The following is a 22,872-nucleotide window of genomic DNA, read 5'->3' on the forward strand; positions in this document are numbered from 1 at the left end:
TGCATCTCCAGTGAATCATCAGTCAAACTTCTTAAATTTGTAAACGTCATAACACTAATAAACCTCAATTCAAACAATGATGAGTTCATATCCAGTTGAGACATCTAACAGTGTGGTGCAGCCATAATAATTGCTCCTTAACATAAAAAAGGGGAGATGATCATAGTTTTCATAAAACAGCCATCTGCTCATCTATCACTTGCTGTAAATGGTCCAGCTGTTGGAACAGGAGAGTCATTTAAGTTTCCGGGAACTGTGCTGTTACAGACCCTTAAGTGGGATGAAAATATCACATGTATTATCAAGAAAGCCCATCAGTGAATGTTCAGCTGAGGGAATCCAGTCTCCACCAAGTAAAATCGGTCCAGTGCTACACTGCCATCATCAAGTCCATTCTGACCTCATTTGTAATTGTCTGGTTTGGTGCTGCATCTCCTCAGGTTAAGGTCAATCTGCAGCGCATCATCAGAACCTGTGAAAAGATCAAAGGCTATAGCTGTCCATTCAAGTTCTGGATGAGTCCAGGGTAAGGAAGCATGCCATAAAGATCATTGCTGATCCAACTTACCCAGGACACATGCAGATTTTACTGTATTATTAACTCAAGAACAAAAAAACAAAAAAAAAAAAATCCAACACACAAAAGACATGAGATAAAGTTTGCTATGTTTTTAGAATTTTTATTCAACCACTTAGTTTGTACATTTTATTCTGTATTATACTTCACATGCCTTTTAAAGTGTCTGAATCAGAAAATTGGAATTATGGCTTAAGATCTCAAAAATGTTTTTTTTTTAATGTTCTGTTTATCTTGATCACGTGCTCATATAATGTAGTTAGCCTTCATTTTTTATCAAACATAAAAGGCCAATTAATGTGTGTCTAAAGAAAAATAAAAAATGATACCATCATCTTTATGATTGCGCACGAAATGCCCAAAGTGGTGTGTGGCCTCCAAATCAAAGTCAAAAAGCAGGTCAGGCTTCCTACTAGCCTGCAATGAAAAGGCTCAATCCCAGGCAGCCTGACGGCCTACACTGACAGCTGGATTTGACCTACACCGGGCTGAATGGGCTTTAGTTTTAAAAATATATATATTAGATACATATGGAAGCAACAAATATATATAAACAGTAAAAAATCTTAAATTATAATCAAAATGACTTCACAAGGAAGAGGATTAACATAAACCTCTGGCTTTCTAGAGAGAAAAGGAAATTTATTAACAAAAATAAAAAAATACAGACACTCCTCACCAGCTCTCTGATGAGTCAGTATTATATTCTGCACAAGGATTTTGGCCATGGAAATGGCAGAGTGGCATCTTCGTGTCAAGCATCTCATGTCGCATCACCCTTTCTCAGTCTCAGTCTTGATCCTGCAGTCAGTCAGTATTCACTACACTAGTGTTCACATACTAAAAATGTCATAAATGGTGCAAAGGTGACATTAAAACAATATCTAAAGATAATTGACACAAACCCACTACCAGTACAGGATGGCTGAAGTATTGGTAAAGTGGCAGCTCCTCACTTATTGACCAATTCACTTAACAATGAGTCGTTGGAATGGAACTCTGTTGTTAAGTGAGGAGTATCTGTATAACAAAATGCTCAAAAAACCAAAAAGAAGCAAATGAAGTTGCCAACGAGGCAATCTAAAAGTAAGTCCCAATAAAAAAAATCCTTAATTGAAAGAGTTGAGAAATTCAGCAAATTATAAAAAAAAAAATACTCTAACACGGCTTGGAAAGCAGACCAGGGTCTATTTAATTAGAACAACAATAACAGGCTTTTGGGCCTACAAGCAAGAAAATAAAGCGGTTCAATCAGTCTTCAAATTGGATATAAATTTACCAATAGAGTTGGAGCTTCTGTCCTTCCCCTGCCCAGTCAGTATGTGATACCAGCTTCTGGAAGGTGGTCCCCAAACGCACGTGTGACAATTCACTAAAACTCTAACATTCCACCAAAGTGCATTCAATGAACTGCAGGGACTCTACTTCCTAATCTTCCTTTTAGGTGTCACTAGCAGTATTAAACAAAATTGACAAAGAACACATAATTGAATAAAAAATAAATAACAATATTAACATAAATGAAAGCAATTAGAGAATAAAGAATGCACAAAGTAGACATAAAAAAAGGATTTAAATACTGCCATGGAAAAAACATTAGCTAAAATATATCAATGATCATTAATGATATGACCAAGAAACAATATACTGTATGAAGTAAAAACAAAAGATAATACATTGATTCAGATAATACAATTAATTTTTAAGAACACATTTTTAATTTCATGGTTTCACAAAGAACTATGACAAGAAACTTTTTGACAGAATAAACATCTATGGTGTCTAGTGATGCACGAACCCTGTGAAGTACACTTCGCTGTGAGTTCAACAAAATCATGGAAATGTTCAGGAAGTTCACAGAACTCTGCAAATTGAACTAAGACAATGGAGAATATATATATATATATATATATATATATATATATATATATATATATATATATGTATATATATAATTGTGCTCACAGAGTCCCAATCCTGTTGTGCACATTGGCCGTGCCACAAAGTGGCACTGTGGTAATGGCTTGTTCCATAGTTTGAAGTCACAGCTCCTGGAGCATCTTTTTTGTTTCTGTTATATCTGTGCAAATGCCTTGTACTTTATTCTTACATCAAGAGATAGAAACCCCTTATAAATAGTAATATATCTTTTGTAATTTTTGTTTTTTTCACCAGGTTTTCTGTTTTTTGACTCTGGGAGGAGAGGGCTCCTTTAAGGCTTGTTTTGACTCGCAGCTAATTATCCAAGCATTTGGCCATGCAGCGCTGTACAGTGGCATTTGAGTGAGCACACAGGGATCAGTGTTATACATCCAGTGTCATTACTCTTAATATTCTCATTACGATCGGCTAATGTACTCCTCAAATAAAAATACTGCAAGTTTTTTTTGAATGAATGTGAGGTGGAAATCCAACTGGAGTACTGATTGTGTTGTGACGTCATGTAAGTACAAAGCAGACTGGGCAGCAATCTTATTGTACATTAAGAGAGCTATACCAAAAAATAAGTTGTATAGATAATAATAATAATAATAATAATACATTTTATTTTTATAACGCCTTTCCCATGCGCAAGGTGCTATTGTATATGCATTAAAGTTATGCAGATAGCTGTGATAGTGCTATGATGTCCCACTGGCCTCACAAAACATCATGGGGTGCTAGGAAAAACAACCCTTTATTTAGGTCAAATGCATAGCAGCTTTATAGAAAAATATATGGCGAACAAAGTCACCAACAAATACTTTAGCAAATTTTGCGGATTAACACTAAAGTTGACCAATGCTGGGCAACAACAAACAATATTGAAAATGTCCATGAATAATTATCACGTTACTCATGTCTTATAATCCATACGTGAAGTTTCCCACAATGCTCACAATGTAAAAAAAGCATGTATCTACCTAGGAAAATGAAAGTAGTCTACAAACAGGAGATGTGTTCGTTCGGAATTGAGGAGATGAGACGTTTGACCAGTGAATGAGGAGAGAGGCAGGTATTCAATTTAAAGGCACAATATAATTTTTAAAATATAATTTTTGTGTGGGGTATTCCTTTAAGCAGCTACAGCAGAAACTGGCGGTTATAAACCACAATAGAAACACAAGAATTTAACATCAGACGTTAACAACACCTTTGTCAGACAGTGTCCCTGTGTAGAGTTTCTTTCAGGCCTGTGCCCGATGCTGCTGGGATGGGCCCTGACTCCATACAACTCTAAAACTGAATTAGGTGGGGTTAATAAATGGATGGACAGTTGGATGACAACTTAAGGAATCCATTACTCACAGAAATCTTTGATATACTACCATCTATCAGGCTACCAAGGATCAAATATGACTAAATGCATTACACAACAAATTTACCAAATATATCTTACTGTACATTAAATCAGAAGAAAGTGATTTGAATGTTATTTTCTGTAATATTCACAGCAGACTGACAGTGTACTCCCTGATCTCTGTCTGTCTCTATGTCTGTACGAACATGCAGAGGTTACAGGAATTCTAAACTATCTTTCATCTTGATAGACTTGTTACAAGGTACAATGCCAGTCTGGATACTGAGGGACTGATCGAAATCTTCACCAGCTGTCATGATGTAGTCAAAAGAGGATGACAATATTTCACACTGGCATGGTCTCATTTCCTGCTCTGTAGACTTCAAAAGTCCAGTGCCTAAGTCCACAGCCCTTGATTAAGAAATGTCGGCTGGCAGAACTTTTCATTTTGCAAGTTCTCTCTAGTCTTTAGACAGGAAAATATCCTGGACTCCTGGGCAAAGTAAGTCTCAACCTGATGGTGCAATATGAGCAATATTACTTCCTGAAGGTGTGACAAGTAATTTACTTGAGATAAACGACCAAGCTTTAAAGTCCTGCCAACAGATAAACACTGCTACAAGGGTATAAATGGAAGTCTGAAAGGCCATCACTTTCAAAGACCATCATGGAGCGCAGATGCTTTATCTCAGGTAAGGGAGTCCTCTTTGATTGTACCTTTTTAGTCATCCTCTTTACATTATTACGCAGATACTTTGATGTTGCCAAACATTCAATTCCTGCATTTATTGTTGATTGGAATTCTCTGTAACTGTAAATGAGGTAACATCATTAGAATATAAGACAGTTTTGGTATTTAAAATAATAGAGCAGAAAGTTCCTGTTCACTAAATAGTGTTAGATTCTGACACTTGTTTAGCTGGAAATAAAAGTGTGTTGACATATTAAAGCTGTTTCTTTAGAATTGTATCTTTGATCGTGCCTTAGAAACAGGCAGTGTGGTGTAGTGGTTAAGGCTATGGACTTCAAACCCCACTGCAGACACTGTGTGACCCTGAGCCAGTCACTCCACCTGCCTGTACTCCAGCTTGAAAAACAATAGAAATGAAACCGACTGTAAGTCAAATGTTCTAAGTCTCCTTGGATAAAGATGTCAGCCAAATACAGTAATAGGAAACACACCCATAGAGTCGAATGGTGGACATTCGCATTGAAAATAAACCTCATAGCCCTTATTTAACTCACTCTTTGACTGACAAGGAATTCCTGGCGATTTGCAGATAACTGGAGAAAAAAAAATCAGGTTTCACTAATAGATCAACCCTCAATGAAAAGTTAATTTAATCATAAAAAACTGAAGAAAATGCAGAAATATTTACATTTAAGAGATGTAAAGGGTAACTGTGGTGCTTTGTGTACAGAATAGGGTAGATCTATTGTGATCAGTGGGGTTGTGGTCTGCCTTGTTTTAAGCTTTTCTGTTCTTATATGTGCTAGCAGATAGATAGATAGATAGATAGATAGGAAAGGCACTATATTATAGATAGATAGATAGATATATACAGTATACTAATTTGACTACTCATAAATATAAATTTACTGTGAACATTTAAAATTCATGATACCTTCCAACAGACTTTGAACTCTTCTGCCCTTGTTAATTTTCAGCATAAAAGAAAAGCATGTAGGGTTCTTTGTCGGCCCGCCTTTTCCTTTTCTGTCCACAGCTCACCCTCGTTTCTATTTTTCTTTTCCAGTGGTGGTCCTCCTGCTGCAGCTCTCCTTAGGTAAGTGTAATTTTTAAAATGAGGGTCAAATTACTTAAAAACATGGTACTTTCACCTTCAACATCTTATCACTTGATCAAAGCTTTTCAGGACAAAGGCGTATTGTTGCCACACACATCATAAAAACCGATGTTGAACTTTGCTATGTTCTCCTAATCATTTTTTATTGAGTCACTCTGTGCCCCTTTTGTATATAGAAATCCGTTAAAAGTAATGTTAAGTAATTGTTTTAGATCTGACCTGAAGATGGGTCTTTTCTGGATATGTCTGTGCTGTTTTTTTTTTCATGTGGCACAGTGGTGCTGCCTGGCAGCTCCAGAGACACAAGTTCTCTACCAAAGATGAACAGAGTCAGTGCTCTGTTTGAATGTATATTTTGACTGGTGTATTAGGAGTGAGTGTAACGCTGTGGCCTGCAATGGACTGGGGCTTCATTCAGGGACTGTTCTTGTTAGAATAGTTCCTAAACCTGTGATCCTTGAATATTTGGATGGATATTTTTCTCATGAAAATATACATAGGCAATGTAGGCATGCTGTTTGCTGGGTATATAATGTAAGAACTTATTGATTACAGGTAATACTGAGACTCTTCCTGCCTCCAGAATTTCAGACATTTGTAAAGGCAAGCCAAGCGGGAACTACGCTAATCCCAGCTTCCCTAGCAGCTACATAGCCTGCTTCAATGGACATGGCAACATTATGAACTGCCCAGACTCCCTGGTATATGATGGATCTTTGGATCAATGTGTGTACCCAGCCAGCAACAAACCTTCAGGTCCAAGTAAGTATAATGAGCAAAGCAATATCCTGACCTACTGCGCTTCATTTTAAATGTAAGAATTGATTTTATGTGTGATTGTCTTACACTTTTGGAGGTTTGCTAATGTCAACCTGCCGATCTAAACATTTCACTGCATGCTTAAATCCTATGCAATCCTGTTTTCTGAACAGTATGGTTGTGAAATGGTTCACACGAGGAGACTGGACTTCCCCATGTCCATGTGGTTCTTCCAAGAATATTATAGCTTATTCTAATACTTATGTATATCAACTTGCCTGATAGCTCCAAGCTGGCCTGGTATGGACAACTGTACATCTCGGCAGTGCCAGAGACTGCAGAGGGTAATAACGTTATCTCAGAATATCACTGACACACAACTGCCTTCTGTTCAGGACATGCAGTATATAACACACTGCCTTAGAAAGACATATAACAACAACATTTATTTATATAGCACGTTTTCATACAAGTGATGTAGCTCAAAGTGCTTTACAAGATGAAGAAACAAAAAATATAAAAATAAAATTAGGCAATACTAATTACAGTAACAAAGAATAAAGTAAGGTTCGATGGCCAGGGAGGACAGAAAAAACAAATAAAAACTCCAGAGGGCTGGAGAAAAAAACAATATCTGCAGGGGTTCCAAGGCCACGAGACCGCCCAGCCCCCTCTAGGCTTTCTACCTAACATAAATTACTTCAATCAGTCCTCATGGTAGTCAGGCTTTACATGGAAGAACTTGATGATGATGGTCATGTGGACCTCTGGCCTTCATTCCATCAGTATAGGAACTGCATTATGTTTTGATCAGGCACAGATCACCACCACAGAAAACCAGAAAAAGAACAGCAGAGAAAGTAGGTGTTAGTACGGATTTCAGAGCCATGAAAAAAATGATAATTAAATGCAGAATATCAGGGTTACACTAAAATGAAGCTATGAGAAAGCCATGTTAAAATAATGTGTTTTTAGCAGTGCTCCACCGTATTAGCCTGGCAAATTTCTATCAGTAAGCTATTCCAGATTTTAGGTGCATAACAGCAGAAGGCCGCCTCACCATTTCTTCTAAGTTTAGCTCTTGGAATTCTAAGCAGACACTCATTTGAAGATCTAAGGTTACAATTTGGAAAGACATTCTGAAATATAGGATGGAGTGAGATTATTTAAGGCTTTGTAAACCATAAGCAGTACTTTAAAGTCAATTCTAAATTGCACGGGTAACCAATGTAGTGACATCAGAACTGGAGAGATGTTCTCGGATTTTCTTCTCCTAGTTAAGATTCTAGCAGCTGCATTCTGCACTACTTGCAATCGATTGATATCTTTTTTGGGTGGTCCTGAGAGGAGTGTGTTGCAGTAATCTAGTCGACTAAAAACAAAAGCTTCAGCCATGCTACGTAGACAATGTTTTCCCAGCCACATTCTGACAAACAATGCAGGATCATTAGCATTCTCAAAACAAGATTCAAGAACAGTGTTTGTCCTCGGGTCACTTAACTCCATGAGTGTTACAGTTGCACTTAATATATGACGTTGTATAAGTTGCCTTTGTTGAATTTATTCTGTGTAGTTTGAACTGTACTACTGTAACTATTGTGGGAGACATGAAAGTAAGACCGTCTTTGCGCTTTGTACACTTGACCAACAAATGAAACCTGACATTAAAGTTGAGTTTAAACTTAGTTTAGTCCAGCTACAATAATGCATTTAAACTCTAATTGTTCTCATTTTCCTTTTCAGGCTTGGATGTGGCTAAGAACTCCAGCACTTCAAACTTTTGTGTTGGCAAACCTAATGGCAACTATGCCAATTCCCTTAACAACGCAACTTATATTTCCTGTAATGATAATATCACATATGTGATGCCCTGTCCTCCGGGTCTGATCTATAATTCTACAGGAGACTTTTGTGACTGGCCACTTACTTCCCGAAAAGGTAATAAAATGTTTTGTTCAAAATGGATTGTCTGTTCTAAAAAACTTATTGGAATAGCAAAAGAAACCAGAAGAGGGCCCAGAGGACATCATGCCAGTCTTTGTCTTGTATTTCAACATGAGAATATGACACATTTCACAAAAATCAGATCAACCATTTTGTCCATTTGGCTCATTTTCTTAAATAACTGTTAAACTGTTTCCAAATGTCTCATACTGTTGCTTATTTAAAGCTTCCAGGGCATTTGATCAGGATTATTTTTTCAGATTCTGTTATTTCCACCTTTGTTTTTCATTAATGTCTACCAGTGCCTGAAATTTATGTAGAATTCTATTTTATTTCTGTTCTAGACACAGATGCCACATTGTTAGGTGGACGTTCAACCTCCAAGTCTTTAATATTTTCAGAACCCTAGAATATTTAAACTTTCTTTAATTTAACTAGATAAAGTGGCTTAATTGAGCTTAGCTAACTATTTGAGTATCACTTTACAAACTGAGGAGCAGTTTAACTTTTTTTGTATATGTTTATTTTGAAGGCAAAATTTTGAATTTGCGCTACTCCAGATCCAGCTCCAATTTCTGCACAGGCAAAGCCAATGGAAACTATGCCAATCCTGCTGACATCCGGACTTACATCAGTTGTTTTGATGGAATCACCTACGTGATGCCCTGTCCTAATGGTCTGGTTTACAATGATGTCCTGGATCAATGTGATTGGCCAGGTGAGTTTAACCAGACAATAAAAATAGATAAAGGTCTCAGATTTTGGATCAATGAGGGAAGAGGTTCCATTTAGTAGTGGCATCATAAAAACCTGGGTTCTCTCTCCTTTAGTTTTATGATTAAGTACCTCCCAATCCTTCCCCAGTTGCACAAGAGGCATGATGGGGCCATGATGGGAAGTTGTTAAAGAAATCTGCTAGTTGGTGAAGCAAGGGCACATGATTTCTTTCATGTTAGGTTCCTTGCTTGATCAGAAAAGAAGGCCACTATTGGCAGAATTGCCTTTCCTGCTATCGCTTCTTTGGAGAGAATGCATGCTTTCCACAGCCTGATCCTTTGTTGAGGTCTAAGGTGTTGGTTTACTCTCTGCCTGAAGTCTCTTCTAAAACCTTTTAACCATGGATGACCCTACCAGGAAACATATTTTAACATAATTTAAGGATTCATCAGCTCTCACAAGCATTACCACCATGGTATGGTTGTGTTCGTTTAATATTCTGTCTTAAGTCTAACACTGTTGCAAATGGTTCAATGCTATGTCTGACAGCTGTGGTTTTAGAAGGTCTGGAAAAAGAATATGTACAAATTATAGCCTTCTTCGTGGCTTACAGTTGATTCTAAACACAGCAATCATGCTAATGTGTGATGGCGAGAGTGAGGTTGTAATAAAACCCTATACCAATTTCTGATTTGTGAAATTTATGACAGCCATTTAGTTCATTTTTTGGTAACAGAGTGGCACAGTGGCAACAGATTGGTACAGGGCTGGCCTAATGTCTCTGTGCACATTGACCTTTACAGATCTGCCGTGGTGTGTGTTTGTATTAATTTCTTTCTTTTCATCATCCAACATGCGCTGTGGAAAGGGAAACAAGCTGTCAGCTGTCTTTGAGTATGTGAGTGTGTGTGCATGCATCTGTGTGTCTCCATGTGTGTGTACATGTATATTTAATTAATTATGCATCTCAAAAAGCACGTGTGCAAAAACTTTGCAAATCAATAGGACTGTCCTTATGACTAAACAGACTTCAAAAGTCTGGCTAGATTAAAACATTTCTGCAGCAGTTATCCTTGGACATTGATCAAAATGCTCTGTTAGGTTATGGAGATAAGCATTGAACCAAAAGTCTCAGAAGATACTATCATTGTACATAGGTTTTCACGGGCATACACACAGACACCATGCTAAAAAACTTATCTCGATGTTGTGAACATCATAGAGTCAGAATGTGAACTTAACTTGATAGGAAATTTTCAAACCCCTCACCAAACTTCTATTTACATGGTGTGGAAGAATAATTTTAGGGTAACACAGCATTCATCTTAATGATGTAGCATAAAGGTTAATAAATGTCGGAAACGAGATAAAGGTCAAATGAACAACAAAATGCACTGAAAGATGACTAAGAGATGACTAAGAAGTAAGCAGATGTCCCGTAAACCACCAGAACGGACAGTTGTTATATGTACAGAAATTTCAGGGGTGGTTGCTCAACTCAAGGGTATAAGAAGAACCAGAATATAATATAAATAAATCATTTGGGTGTAAACCAACGAACCAACCAGAGTAAAATGTATGCATTGATTGACACTGTATGTAAATTCAACAGTTTATAAAATGAACCTCTATCCTTTATTTCTCTGATCATATCTGACCAGGCTGTAACGGACTGCTTTTGAAGAATGCTCCCTCTAAGGCATTTTTGCCAAGGAGTAATTAAAACATACAATGAACAGCTCTTCTCCTGTCTGATTACTGGTTTGTCCTGTTAGATTATGTTTCTTTTTTTAATAAGATGTTAAATTTCTACCACAATGGAAGTAAAAAGGTCCAGGAAGTGAAGAGTTGTTAAATCATGGTTAAAAAAAAGAAAAACAACTAGCAAAGTCAAAAACAAAAAGTCACTAAACCTGAATGTCAAATAATTATACAATTTTTTTTTTACAAAACCACAAAGCCCAAAATCCTTTCTAAGATTTTACACTAACTATAAAATATTCCCTCTAACATCCACAATCTTGTGGAAATCCATAACACTGACCTTTATACCATTGCAGGGACAACGTCACACATCATCATGTCTGGCTATCTCTAACACAGAGTGTTCCTCACTAAAAGGCCCTTGAACACACAAAATGGCAACACCAATGAGAATCAAAATGACAGCACAGAAAAACAAAAATTTAATGTTAAAAATATTAACCTAATAATGTAAAAGGTATTTCGATTTGTATGTTACACATTCCAAAAACCTAAATTATAACAACTAGTGTAAGTGGAAATTCTAATTTAAATCCACCCACTTTCTGGACCTGTTTTATAATTGTGGTGCTTCAAACTCATGAATGTTCTCCACACTCATTTAGTTCAGAGTCATCAGATAACATATGAGAGCTCAGAGAAAATATCTGGATAAGATGTTATGATTGTTGTCTCACAGTGCCAGAGTCCTGGGTTCAAATACTATACTAGTCACTATCTGTTTGTGAAATGGTGTGGTGTGGTTGAGTGAACCCAGCTATGGTTTAACACTCAAGAATTGGTTCCTGCCCTGAGTCTAATCCACCAGGGACTGGCGCTAGACTTTGGAACCCTGAGTTGTATTAAATGGATTCAATAATTGATGGATGGATTTTACAAGAAAGAAAGGAACGATTACAATATTAATTGTTTTAACACATTTTTGATTTTGGATGACAAACCACTTTCAGCTTGTTCATAATGTGCATGTTTTTTTTATGCCCAGTGACTCACTCCAACTAGTCTATGACTTTCTCTGACAAAATTAATCAGATTTGATTTTGTCCTTAGCCATATGGGTGGGCTTTGTGAGCATGAGAGCTGACAACCAATGAATGCTCATCCAAAATTGTTTTGGACCTGACGAACAGAAGAGAAGCTTGTCTGTCTGATGTTTAGAGTTTGTTGTACCATGACAGAATGTAAAAATAAAGAAAGGAGCATGCTAATTAATCCTTTCGGTAGCACTGTCTCCATCAGGCAGCATGCTGTCACAAAAGGGATAAGCACATCTGTACTAGAAGGTCATCACTCAGTCGGTAAATATGGCATGACTATTAAAATTGACATAATGAGATCAGCAACTGCAGTCAGCAAGCCTGACATGACCCACGACTAACTGTTGCATAATGTGACATTGCCCTAAGTTGAAGCGAGGTACCTTGAAAACTAGAAAATCTAATAACATGTATTGTACTGCATTGTGAATATTTTGCATTATTTTTTCTTTTATTTGTTCATAACATAGGTGGAGCCCCCGTTACTCAAGCACCCAACTTCTGCAGTGGAAAAGCAGACAAAAACTACGTCAATCCTAGTGATGTCCACAGCTTTATCTCCTGCTCAGGTGGGATAATGCATGTGATGCAGTGTCCCGATAATCTGGTTTACAATGCTGCTCAGGATAAGTGTGACTGGACTACCAAAGGTAAGGAGAAAGTATAAAGAAAAGCAGAAACAACTTAATCTATTTCAAACAAAATGAACACTTATGTGCCTCTGGAATCCTTTACATCCCCGCTGGAGTGAGTGCAGTGTGCTCTTAATATAGCTTATGTGCCCTGCTAAAACTGCATTTGTGAACTACAGTAAAGTGTGGGTGAGTGAATGTGGCTTTTAGAGCTACTCCATGGCAATTTTCCTGTTGTTTTACTGTGGGCCATATTCATGTCAAGCTACATGTTGCAAAAATGAAATAAATAATTTATTTTCCATAATCTCAAATAGCCCTGTGCAAGTGAAAGTAGTCTGCAATGGACTGGAATTCATTTGTGGGATGGGGATTACCTTTCTATTAATGCTGACTGAATAATATTTATTTCCCAGTAAACCTGTAATATGAGCTGATGTTTTGGAAAGACATTATCTGTTTCTTGTATATTACCAAGAGATGTTACGTACTCCTGTGCAAAAATAAGTCCTGTGCAAAGTTGAGATGTATCCCTGTACAGTCATATGAAACAGTTTGGGAACCCCTCTTAATTCTTTGGATTTTTGTTTATCATTGGCTGAACTTTCAAAGTAGCAACTTCCTTTTAATATATGACATGACTTATGGAAACAGTAGTATTTCAGCAGTGACATTAAGTTTATTGGATTAACAGAAAATATGCAACATGCATTATAACAAAATTAGATAGGTGCATAAATTTGGGCACCCCAACAAAGATATTACATCAATACTTAGTTGATCCTCCTTTTGCAAATATAACAGCCTCTAGACGCCTCCTATAGCCTTTGATGAGTGTCTGGATTCTGGATGGAGGTATTTTTGACCATTCTTCCATACAAAATCTCTCCAGTTCAGTTAAATTTGATGGCTGCCGAGCATGGACAGCCTGCTTCAAATCATCCCATAGATTTTCAATGATATTCAAGTCAGAGGACTGTGACGGCCATTCCAGAACATTGTACTTCTCCCTCTGCATGAATGCCTTTGTAGATTTCGAACTGTGTTTTGGGTTATTGTCTTGTTGGAATATCCAACCCCTGCGTAATTTCAACTTTGTGACTGATGCTTGAACATTATGCTGAAGAATCTGTTGATATTGGGTTGAATTCATCTTACAACTCGACTTTAACAAGGGCCCCAGTCCTTGAACTAGCCACACAGCCCCACAGCATGATGGAACCTGCACCAAATTTGACAGTAGGTAGCAGGTGTTTTTCTTGGAATGATGTGTTCTTCTTCTGCCATGCAAAGCGGTTTTTGTTATGACCAAATAACTCAATTTTTGTCTCATCAGTCCAAAGCACTTTGTTCCAAAATGAATCTGGCTTGTCTAAATGAGCATTTGCATACAACAAGCGACTCTGTTTGTGGCGTGAGTGCAGACAGGGCTTCTTTCTCATCACCCTGCCATACAGATGTTGTTTGTGCAAATTCCGCTGAATTGTAGAACGATGTACAGACACACCATCTGCAGCAAGATGTTCTTGCATGGTCTTTGGAGGTGATCTGTGGGTTGTCTGTAACCATTCTCACAATCCTGTGCATATGCCGCTCCTGTATTTTTCTTGGCCTGCCAGACCTGCTGGGTTTAACAGCAACTGTGCCTGTGGCCTTCCATTTCCTGATTAGATTCCTTACAGTTGAAACTGACAGTTTAAACCTCTGAGATAGCTTTTTGTAGCCTTCCCCTAAACCATGAGACTGAACAATCTTTGTTTTCAGATCTTTTGAGAGTTGCTTTGAGGATCCCATGCTGTCACTCTTCAGAGGAGAGTCAAAAGGAAGCACAACTTGTAATTGACCACCTTAAATACCTTTATATCTCATGATTGGACACACCTGTCTATGAAGTTCAAGGCTTAACGAGCTAATCCAACCAATTAGGTGTTGCAAGTAATCAGCATTGAGCAGTTACATGCATTCAAATCAGCAAAATTACAAGGGGACCCACATTTTTGCACAGCCAGTTTTTCACATTTGATTTAACTTCATACAACTAAATACTGCTTCACTAAACATCTTTGTTAGGAAATCACTCCAGTACTCAGATGTTCCTAGGAAATGAAAGACATACCACTGTTATCTTTTTTGTTGAAAGTAGAGTAAATTATTATGCAGGCTGAGAACTTTTTCATATGACTATATATCTTTAGTAACACTGGAAAGAAAGAAAGAAAGAAAGAAAGAAAGAAAGAAAGAAAGAAAGAAAGAAAGTCCACATTTGTTCATATATTTTTTGTAAAATGCTTTGGCAGGTTTTTAATTTTGGATGTCCGCCCATTCATAAAGTACTTGCTTATTTTACTCTGCAAATTTAAAAGAAAAACAATAAGTGTATAATTGTTCTTTATGACAGCTCAGAACTAACAAAAAAAAAAAAACAGAAACGTACTCTATTCTAATTTGTCCTTTAAGGTGTTAGTTTAAAACTTAAAATTAAATGCAAATGAGGTGGAGATTATGAGTTTTTATCTGTTTGTTTATAATATAGGAGGACTCCGTGTTACCAGAAACAACACTTTCTGCAATGGAAAACCAGATGGAAACTACGTCAATCCCAGTGATGCCCACAGCTTCATCTCCTGCTCAAGTGGGATAATGCATGTGATGCAGTGTCCCAATAACCTGGTTTACAATGCTGCCCAGGATAAGTGTGACTGGTCTTCCAGTGGTAAGGAGAATTAAAAATGTTTTTAAAATATATCAATTTCCAAAGACTAAAATATATATTTATGTCAAAAAGATGTGAGAATGTTTTACTACTCCCAGTAAAAGTGAAGATAACTGAAGTCATTCATATGCACACACACACACACACACACGCACACACACGCACACACATATTTAACTAAGGCTGAGATTTCAACTTGAATACCACTCCTTCTCTCAGTCTGTGTTGCATCCCAAAGATACGACTTCACGATGTCTGGGGTCTCTAAACCATTGTGCTATGAGACTCTGTGTGTGGCAGTAGATGAGCTGTCATTCAGTTTTATGTGAATTCCTGCTTTATAGCCATTGCTGCTAGAATAGTCTCCGGTGTTGACAGTGGGCATGACTTCATTACTGTGCAGGCAGTACTTGCAAGTTCATGTTAATAAAATTATTAAAGGAAAGTGCCATGTTGTTACCTCTTCACACATTCTACTTCAGAGACACTGGACAGATCAAGAATGTAAGCATTTATCATATTAAAAACCACAAACTGTATGAATAGAGGTGGAAATAGAAAACTCCTGCTGCATTCTGAGTTTTCCTAATTGATTGGTCTCATATGTAGCCCACTTTCATACAATCCACGTACCTTGCCAAAGTATTCCCTTCACACCTCTTCTCTTGCTATGTTTCTCTTTTTCTCTTTCATGTCATTAGTCTTTTCTCAAAAAAAAAAAAAGTCCTGAGACTTTTCCTCCTGGCTCATGAGCCGCACCCTAAGAGCAGTACAGGAGTCATCACAATTCTGTTTGGCTATATGACACCAAACTGAAACTTCACTAGGAGACACTTTACATGTCTCATCAAAACTTGGGTGACACTGTCACAATAAGCTTCAAATATTATTTTGACATTATTACTCCTTGTTTATGAATTTCAGCTTGAATTTGGGTGTAAATGGCTGTAGCCAAAACCTCCATAGAGACAACATCTGGAATCTTCTTGCTCCAGCAATATTCACATCCCTGAATTTTAACTCTAGTTGTGCTGTTTGTTTTGGATGCCTTTAAAGCTGTAGCTTGAAGATCAGCTGTTATGCAGAGGACCTCGTAATTCTCACTTACAGTAACCTTAAGAATGTATAAAGCAAAGAAGAAACATCTTAGTCTATTTCAATGAAAATGAATGGAACACACAATTACATCTGGAAAACCTTTACATGAATGCTGGAGACAGTGTAGTGTGATCTTAAGGTAGCTCATGAATCCTGCCTAGTTTACTGTAGGTGTATGAATATGGCTTTCAGTGTTGCACCATCATCATTCCAAACTACATGCTCAGACAAAAATCTTTTACAATTTTCTTTCCTTAGCTGCAACAAAAATAATGTGTTATTTGTATTCTATATTCTCACTGTACCCATCTGTATCACGATGATACGCAGCCCAAGTGAGAGTTCTTTGCAATGAACTGCAATTCCTTTCTGGGATTGGTTCTATCTTGCAACTGATGCTGATGGAATAATAGGATCCATCAGGAGCCCTATACAATGGCTTTTAGTACAGATGAGAAGTGTTAGTCCTGTACAAAGATTAAATATACCCCTTGTGAAATGAAACACCTTGACACAAGAAAAAGGCTTGGGGCAGCCACCCGTATACTTGAATAAGGCTGCAGAGTAGTGAAAATTGGTAGTACAGTGTGTACAGGTTGAGTCAAAAACAGAATTGAGTTTATAATCAGAAGATGTCTGGCTTTTAAGGCAGGTTGGCAGAAGTGACGTAATCGAGGCAGAACAGGAAGTGACAATTGTCTAGTCAGACAGAATTGTTTATGTTTATAATATTGGAGGACCTCATATTAACCAAAAAGAAATTTCTGCAGTAGAAAACCAGCTGGAAACTATGGAATTAGGGTTAGGGTTAACCCTAACTATGGAAAGAAAGAAAGAAAGAAAGAAAGAAAGAAAGAAAGAAAGAAAGAAAGAAAGAAAGAAAGAAAGAAAGAAAGAAAGAAAGAAGATCATTAGATTATTAGAGTAGATGACAAATCAATGCCATCCTGTTTTAAATGACATGTTTATTTTACTCTGGGGATATAAAAGATTAGATATTAGCATATAAACTTCCTCTAGAACAGCTGAGAACTAACACCTGAAGTGTCTATAATAAAAAAATGAAGAAGGTGTTAGTGCAAAACTTTTACATTTATATTGAAGGGAAGAGACTTGAAATTAATTATTAATTAATGTTAATTAATGAATCTTGCTGCACCATAATGTGACTATATATATATATATATATATATTTCGCTTGGTTTATAATATAGGAGGAGCCCCTGTTACCCAGGCACCCAATTTCTGCAGTGGAAAACCAGATGGAAACTACGTCAATCCCAGTAATGCTCACAGCTTCATCTCCTGCTCAGGTGGGGTAATGCACGTGATGCAGTGTCCTGCTAACTTGGTTTACAATGCTGCCCTGGATAAGTGCGACTGGTCTTCCAATGGTAAGAAGAATTAGACAGATTTTTAAAATAGACAGATTTTCAAGTTCTAAAATGAGGATTTATATAAAAAAAGTTATCAAAACTTCTTCTCCAATTAAAACAAGAGATAACTAACATTGTTCACACGTGTAATGACACACACATATATATATTTTATATATTTATATTTATTTAAACTTGAAAACCAAGCCATATTCTCTCTCTGTTCCTGCTATGTTGTCTGTGAAATCAAAAGCATTCTGCCCTGAAGTTGTCTGTGTGACAGCAGATGGACTGTCACTCACTTGTACGTTAATTCCTGCTATGTAATAATTGCATTCAAGACAGGCTGTAGTTCAGACACGGAGTGTGACCTCTGTACTGTGCAGGCAGCATTTGTGAATTTACATTAATAAGATTACTAAAGGAAAGACTCTTTCTGCTATCTTATCAAACCATTTCTAATTTGGAGACACTGGATAGATCAAGATCAAGTAATTATCATACAAATAAAAACAGATACCATAAATAAATAAAGAAATAAAGAACAAAGGAAAATATAAAACTCTAGTTGCCTTCTGAGCTTTTCTAATACAAATTCTGTCTCGAATCTCACCCTCGTGCACACATCCAGATCAAAGCGTTCCTTTCCCACCTCTTATCTCTATCTCTTTCTCACATGTCCCTGGTGTCCTTCTCAAACAGAACAGTCCTAATACCCAACTTTTCTGTCTCCAGGCTCATGACAGCCCTAGACTGAGACATGTTTAAACCTCATCCTGGGGTCAATAAAGGAGTCAGGGCCACTTCTTTTAGGCTAAGAGACACCAAACTGAAAGTTTACTTTGCAGTCCCCAATGTCTCCTCAAACCTTGGCTGTTAAAAAGCTTTGAAAGGTACAAGTCTCCCACACCACTCTCATAAAGCCTGCTTTCTTTTTTGGATCTCGCCCTAACCCAAGAATGATGGTCTTACTGCTGACTGCCAGCCTGGAGACCTCATGACCTCTTGTTCACATTGAATAGATGGTCAGGTTCTTTTAGTTTCCTGAAGAAATCACCTCACCTTTTTGCCTGGGTCCCACACTCTCTGCTATTTCTTGAGATGTCACTTCTGGAACATCCTGTGTGATAGACAGAATAATCCTATAGTAGCCCTTGCTGCTTCATGGAGGTATTCCGAAATGATTCTCTCTCCTAAATGATGGCACTCTTCTTTTTGCCCTTACTGTTTGCAACCATTCAAAAGGTGGGCACTCTATCATAATATGCCTTAAATAATATTTTTTGCCATTAAGTATGTGAATTTCCCCATGGGATTAATAAAGTATCTATCTATCTATCTATCTATCTATCTATCTATCTATCTATCTATCTATCTATCTATCTATCTATCTATCTATCTATCTATCTATCTATCTATCTATCTATCTATCAAAACTTAAATTTAGAGGTAGGTAGCTACAGCCACAATTTCCATGGGTACAGCAATTGGAATCTGTTTTATTCAGCAATATATGCATCCCCATAGTTGGAACTCTATTTGTGTTCTTTGTTTTTGATGCCTTCAAAATCCTTTGTCTTAAAGATCACCTGTTATTTATAGAACCACATTTGTTTCCACTTACAGTAGCCAAAAAAATGTGCAAAGCAGGGAAGAAATATTTTTATATGACTCAGTGAGAATTAATGTAATACTCATTTACTTTTGGAAACCATTTACATGCCTGCTGCAGTCAGTGCAGTGTGCTCTTAGTGTAGCTCATGTGCCCTAGTAATACTACATCTGTGAACTCTTTTTTACTGAATGAAAGATGTTTTATAGCCAAGGACAGACAGAAAGAAAGAAAGAAAGAAAGAAAGAAAGAAAGAAAGAAAGAAAGAAAGAAAGAAAGAAAGAAAGAAAGAAAGAAAGAAATACATAAAATTATTAACTGATATTTTTTTGCAAAATATTTTCAATCAGCCTGTTTGTAATGTACATGTTTATTTTATTCTGGGAGTGTAAAGACTAGATATTAGTATGTAAAACTCCTGTAGAACAGTTGGGAACCAACACCTGATGTGCCAATAATGAAAACTTGAGGCATATTCTAATGTAATTTGAATTTTAAAGTGTTAATTTAAAACTCTTCTTTTAAGCTGAAAGGGAGGTAACTTGAAAATTAGAAAATGTTAATGACAGAATGCTTGCTGAACCATAATGTGAAATTTTTGGTTTTGTTTTTCTCTGTTTTTGTATAATATAGGAGGACCCCATGTTACCCAAAAACCCAGTTTCTGCAATGGAAAACCAGATGGAAACTACGTCAATCCCAGCGATGCCCACAGCTTCATCTCCTGCTCAGGTGGGATAATGCATGTGATGCAGTGTCCTGCTAACCTGGTGTATGATGCTGCCCAAGATAGGTGCGACTGGTCTTCCAGTGGTAAGAAAATTACAGTATATGTTTTCAAACATACACATTTGCAAGAACTTCAATATGTATTCATGTAAAAATGTTATCACAACATTTTACTATTCTTATTTAAAAGGAAGGTAGCTGAAGTCATTCACATACACACACACATATTTATTTTATGTGTATACAGTAAATGGTACATATTTATATATAATATGCTACAGTGGCTGTTTGTTTGTCCTTCAGAATTTTAAATCACCTGTAGCTCGCAAAAAGTTTGACCTATTGACCTGAAATTTGGTACACATATACTACGTGATGTCTACTATCCGCTTTCGGGGGGATGATTGACCTCCAAGGTTATTCCTCTTCTTATTTTTATTTTATTGTAGAATTAACTCTCGGCAGTGGCCAGCAGGGTGGTCGTGAGGCGCATGCGTACGAGCGCCGTTCTCATCCCTACCACCTTCGCTGTCACTTCCCCTACCTCTTCATATCTTAAATCATTCTTGAGGCAGATTGAAGACTTAAGTACCAGCTTCAGTAAAAAAGTAGTGGAAATGTACTAAGTAATTGCAACACAAACACTGACTTAATCAGTTTTAACACAAAAAGATGACAACGAAAGAAGAGAAGAAGAGGGCCGCTAGGGTGGAGAGAAGAAGAGCTGCTCAGGAAGCAGCAAGAGCATCAACCTCTGAGCAAACAAATGCTAAACTTACAGAGAAAGAGGAGGAAAACTAGGAATGCTCAAGTCAAGTGTATTCACGGCACGTTATTGTGCAGTGCGCCGTTACTGGTATTATATAAATATATATACTGTACAGGATATTTAAATAACAAGATTGATTTTAGACATCCATATTGAGTTTGCATATGTTGCACCCCAAGGACAAGCTGTCACAATGTTTGGGGTCTCTAAACTAGTGGTTCCCAAACTCGGTCCTGGGGACCCACTGAGGCTGCAGGTTTTTGTTCCAACCAGATTCATGATCGGTGATAATAATCGATAACAACTGATCTCATTTAATTAGCTTGTCTTTTTTATGCTTCTCTTATTCTGCATTCAGAAAAACAGCAGTATGGTTTTTACATTTATAAGACATTTAGAAATAGTTCAGTTTTTTTTTCTCTAAAACTATAAATGTTTAACTCTTTCTTATTATTTTCCCCTTTTCCTGTGTACTGTGCTGCATTTATTTAACCCTAATAGTGACAATTAACAACCAGCATAGCAGACACCCAAGATGATGAAAGCTGCAACAACGTTAGTGTCAGACCTGCTAATTAGTAAATAAATGCCTGGAAAAGCAGAATGAAAATTAGGTTGAAAACAATGTTAACAACTTAAAAAAGCGACATATTCCCCATATAACTGCTTATTACATTTTAATAAAAATCTATCAGACTTAGTTTGTAATTTCTACATTGACTCCAAAACACAAAAACTGGGAAATAATGACTCACTTAATTACGCTAAGAGTCCAATGAAAAACAGAAGTTGGTTGGAACAAAAACCTGCAGCCACAGTGGGTTACTGCCTGGATAGGCTCCTGTTTTGACTGTGGGTAAGACTTCAATGATTTGCGTTTCTGAATTTAATTTAATATTATCAAAGGAAAGAGCCTTTCTGTTATCTCTTCACACCCATTGAAATTCACAAATGTTTGATAGATCAAGAGTATATGCATTTATTAGAAAATCAAACATTGTTAATGAGTAAATAAGGAGATAAAATGCAAAAGAACACGCAAAACAGCTGCTGCCTTCTGAGCTTTTCTAATACAAGATGTCTTATATCTCACCCACATGCAGATATCTCAGGAACCACACAAAGCATCTTCTTCGCACCACTTGTCTCTCTCTGTATTTCATGTGACAAGGTTACTTCTCAATCAAAAGAGTCCTAAAACCAACCTTTGGCACCAGGCTCATGATGGGCCCAGTCTCAGACAGGATTACACCTCATCCCAACGGCATTACAGTAGGCAGCTCCAATTCCTTTCAGCTATGAAACACTAAACTGAAACTTCACTTTGAAGTTTCTCCTCAAACCTCTCCTCAGATCTTTCATTGGTGCATGTCTCTCATTTGTCTCTTTGGCTGTTAAAAGGCTTGCTGTCTTTTACAGACCTCTGATCTTCCATAATTCAAAAATTATGGCCCTACTTCTGACACCCAACCCGGAGACTTTATAAGCAGCCTTTCTTTCTCAAAAAGTATACGGTCAGGTTTTTCTATAGTCTTGAAGAAATCACATTGTCTTCTTCTGAGGTTGCCACACTCTTTTTTCCTCTAAATTCTCCTTGAGGTGTCACTTCAGGCGTGATTGGATGAGCTATCCCCTAGCAACCCATGTCCTCTCTCACTGGTACACAAAGGTATTCCAAAATTATTCACTCTCCAGAGTGAAGGCCTCCTATCTGTCATCTTATTGGTGCCCATAATGTTTATTAGAAAGCATTTTGTGATGGAGTATTACTTTGGCATTATAACTTCTATGAATTATAACTTGAATTCAGGAGAATATGGCTACAACCAGCAATACACACATCTTTAGAGTTGGAACTCTAGTTGTGTTCTTTGCTTCAGATGTCTTCAAAATTTGTTGTTTAAAGATCACTTGCTGTTCAGAGGACCACCTTCATTTGATTCAGTGAAAATGAATGTAAGACATATTTGGATTCTAGAAAGCCTTTACATACCTGCTGGAGTCAGTGCGGTGTGTTCTTAATGAGGTTCATGTGCCCTGGTAATGCTGAATCTGTG

The 22,872-nt window shown here is 37.2% G+C and overlaps 1 protein-coding gene across 1 annotated transcript in view; it reads left to right on the forward strand.

The window, feature by feature from the left end:
• The first annotated feature begins 293 nt into the window (after positions 1-293).
• LOC114649279 (uncharacterized) overlaps positions 294-22,872 on the forward strand; it is a 44,816-nt gene continuing 22,237 nt past the window's right edge. Inside the window, exons 1-9 of the mRNA XM_051924684.1 lie at positions 294-526; positions 5,526-5,644; positions 6,221-6,427; positions 8,168-8,362; positions 8,901-9,086; positions 12,357-12,536; positions 15,052-15,231; positions 17,544-17,723; positions 19,951-20,130. Of these exons, the coding sequence (XP_051780644.1) occupies positions 294-526; positions 5,526-5,644; positions 6,221-6,427; positions 8,168-8,362; positions 8,901-9,086; positions 12,357-12,536; positions 15,052-15,231; positions 17,544-17,723; positions 19,951-20,130 (1,660 nt within the window). The remainder of the gene's footprint in view (positions 527-5,525; positions 5,645-6,220; positions 6,428-8,167; positions 8,363-8,900; positions 9,087-12,356; positions 12,537-15,051; positions 15,232-17,543; positions 17,724-19,950; positions 20,131-22,872) is intronic.

This window comes from Erpetoichthys calabaricus, chromosome 3, assembly GCF_900747795.2.
Source record: "Erpetoichthys calabaricus chromosome 3, fErpCal1.3, whole genome shotgun sequence".
In the NCBI taxonomy this organism is placed as follows: domain Eukaryota; kingdom Metazoa; phylum Chordata; class Cladistia; order Polypteriformes; family Polypteridae; genus Erpetoichthys; species Erpetoichthys calabaricus.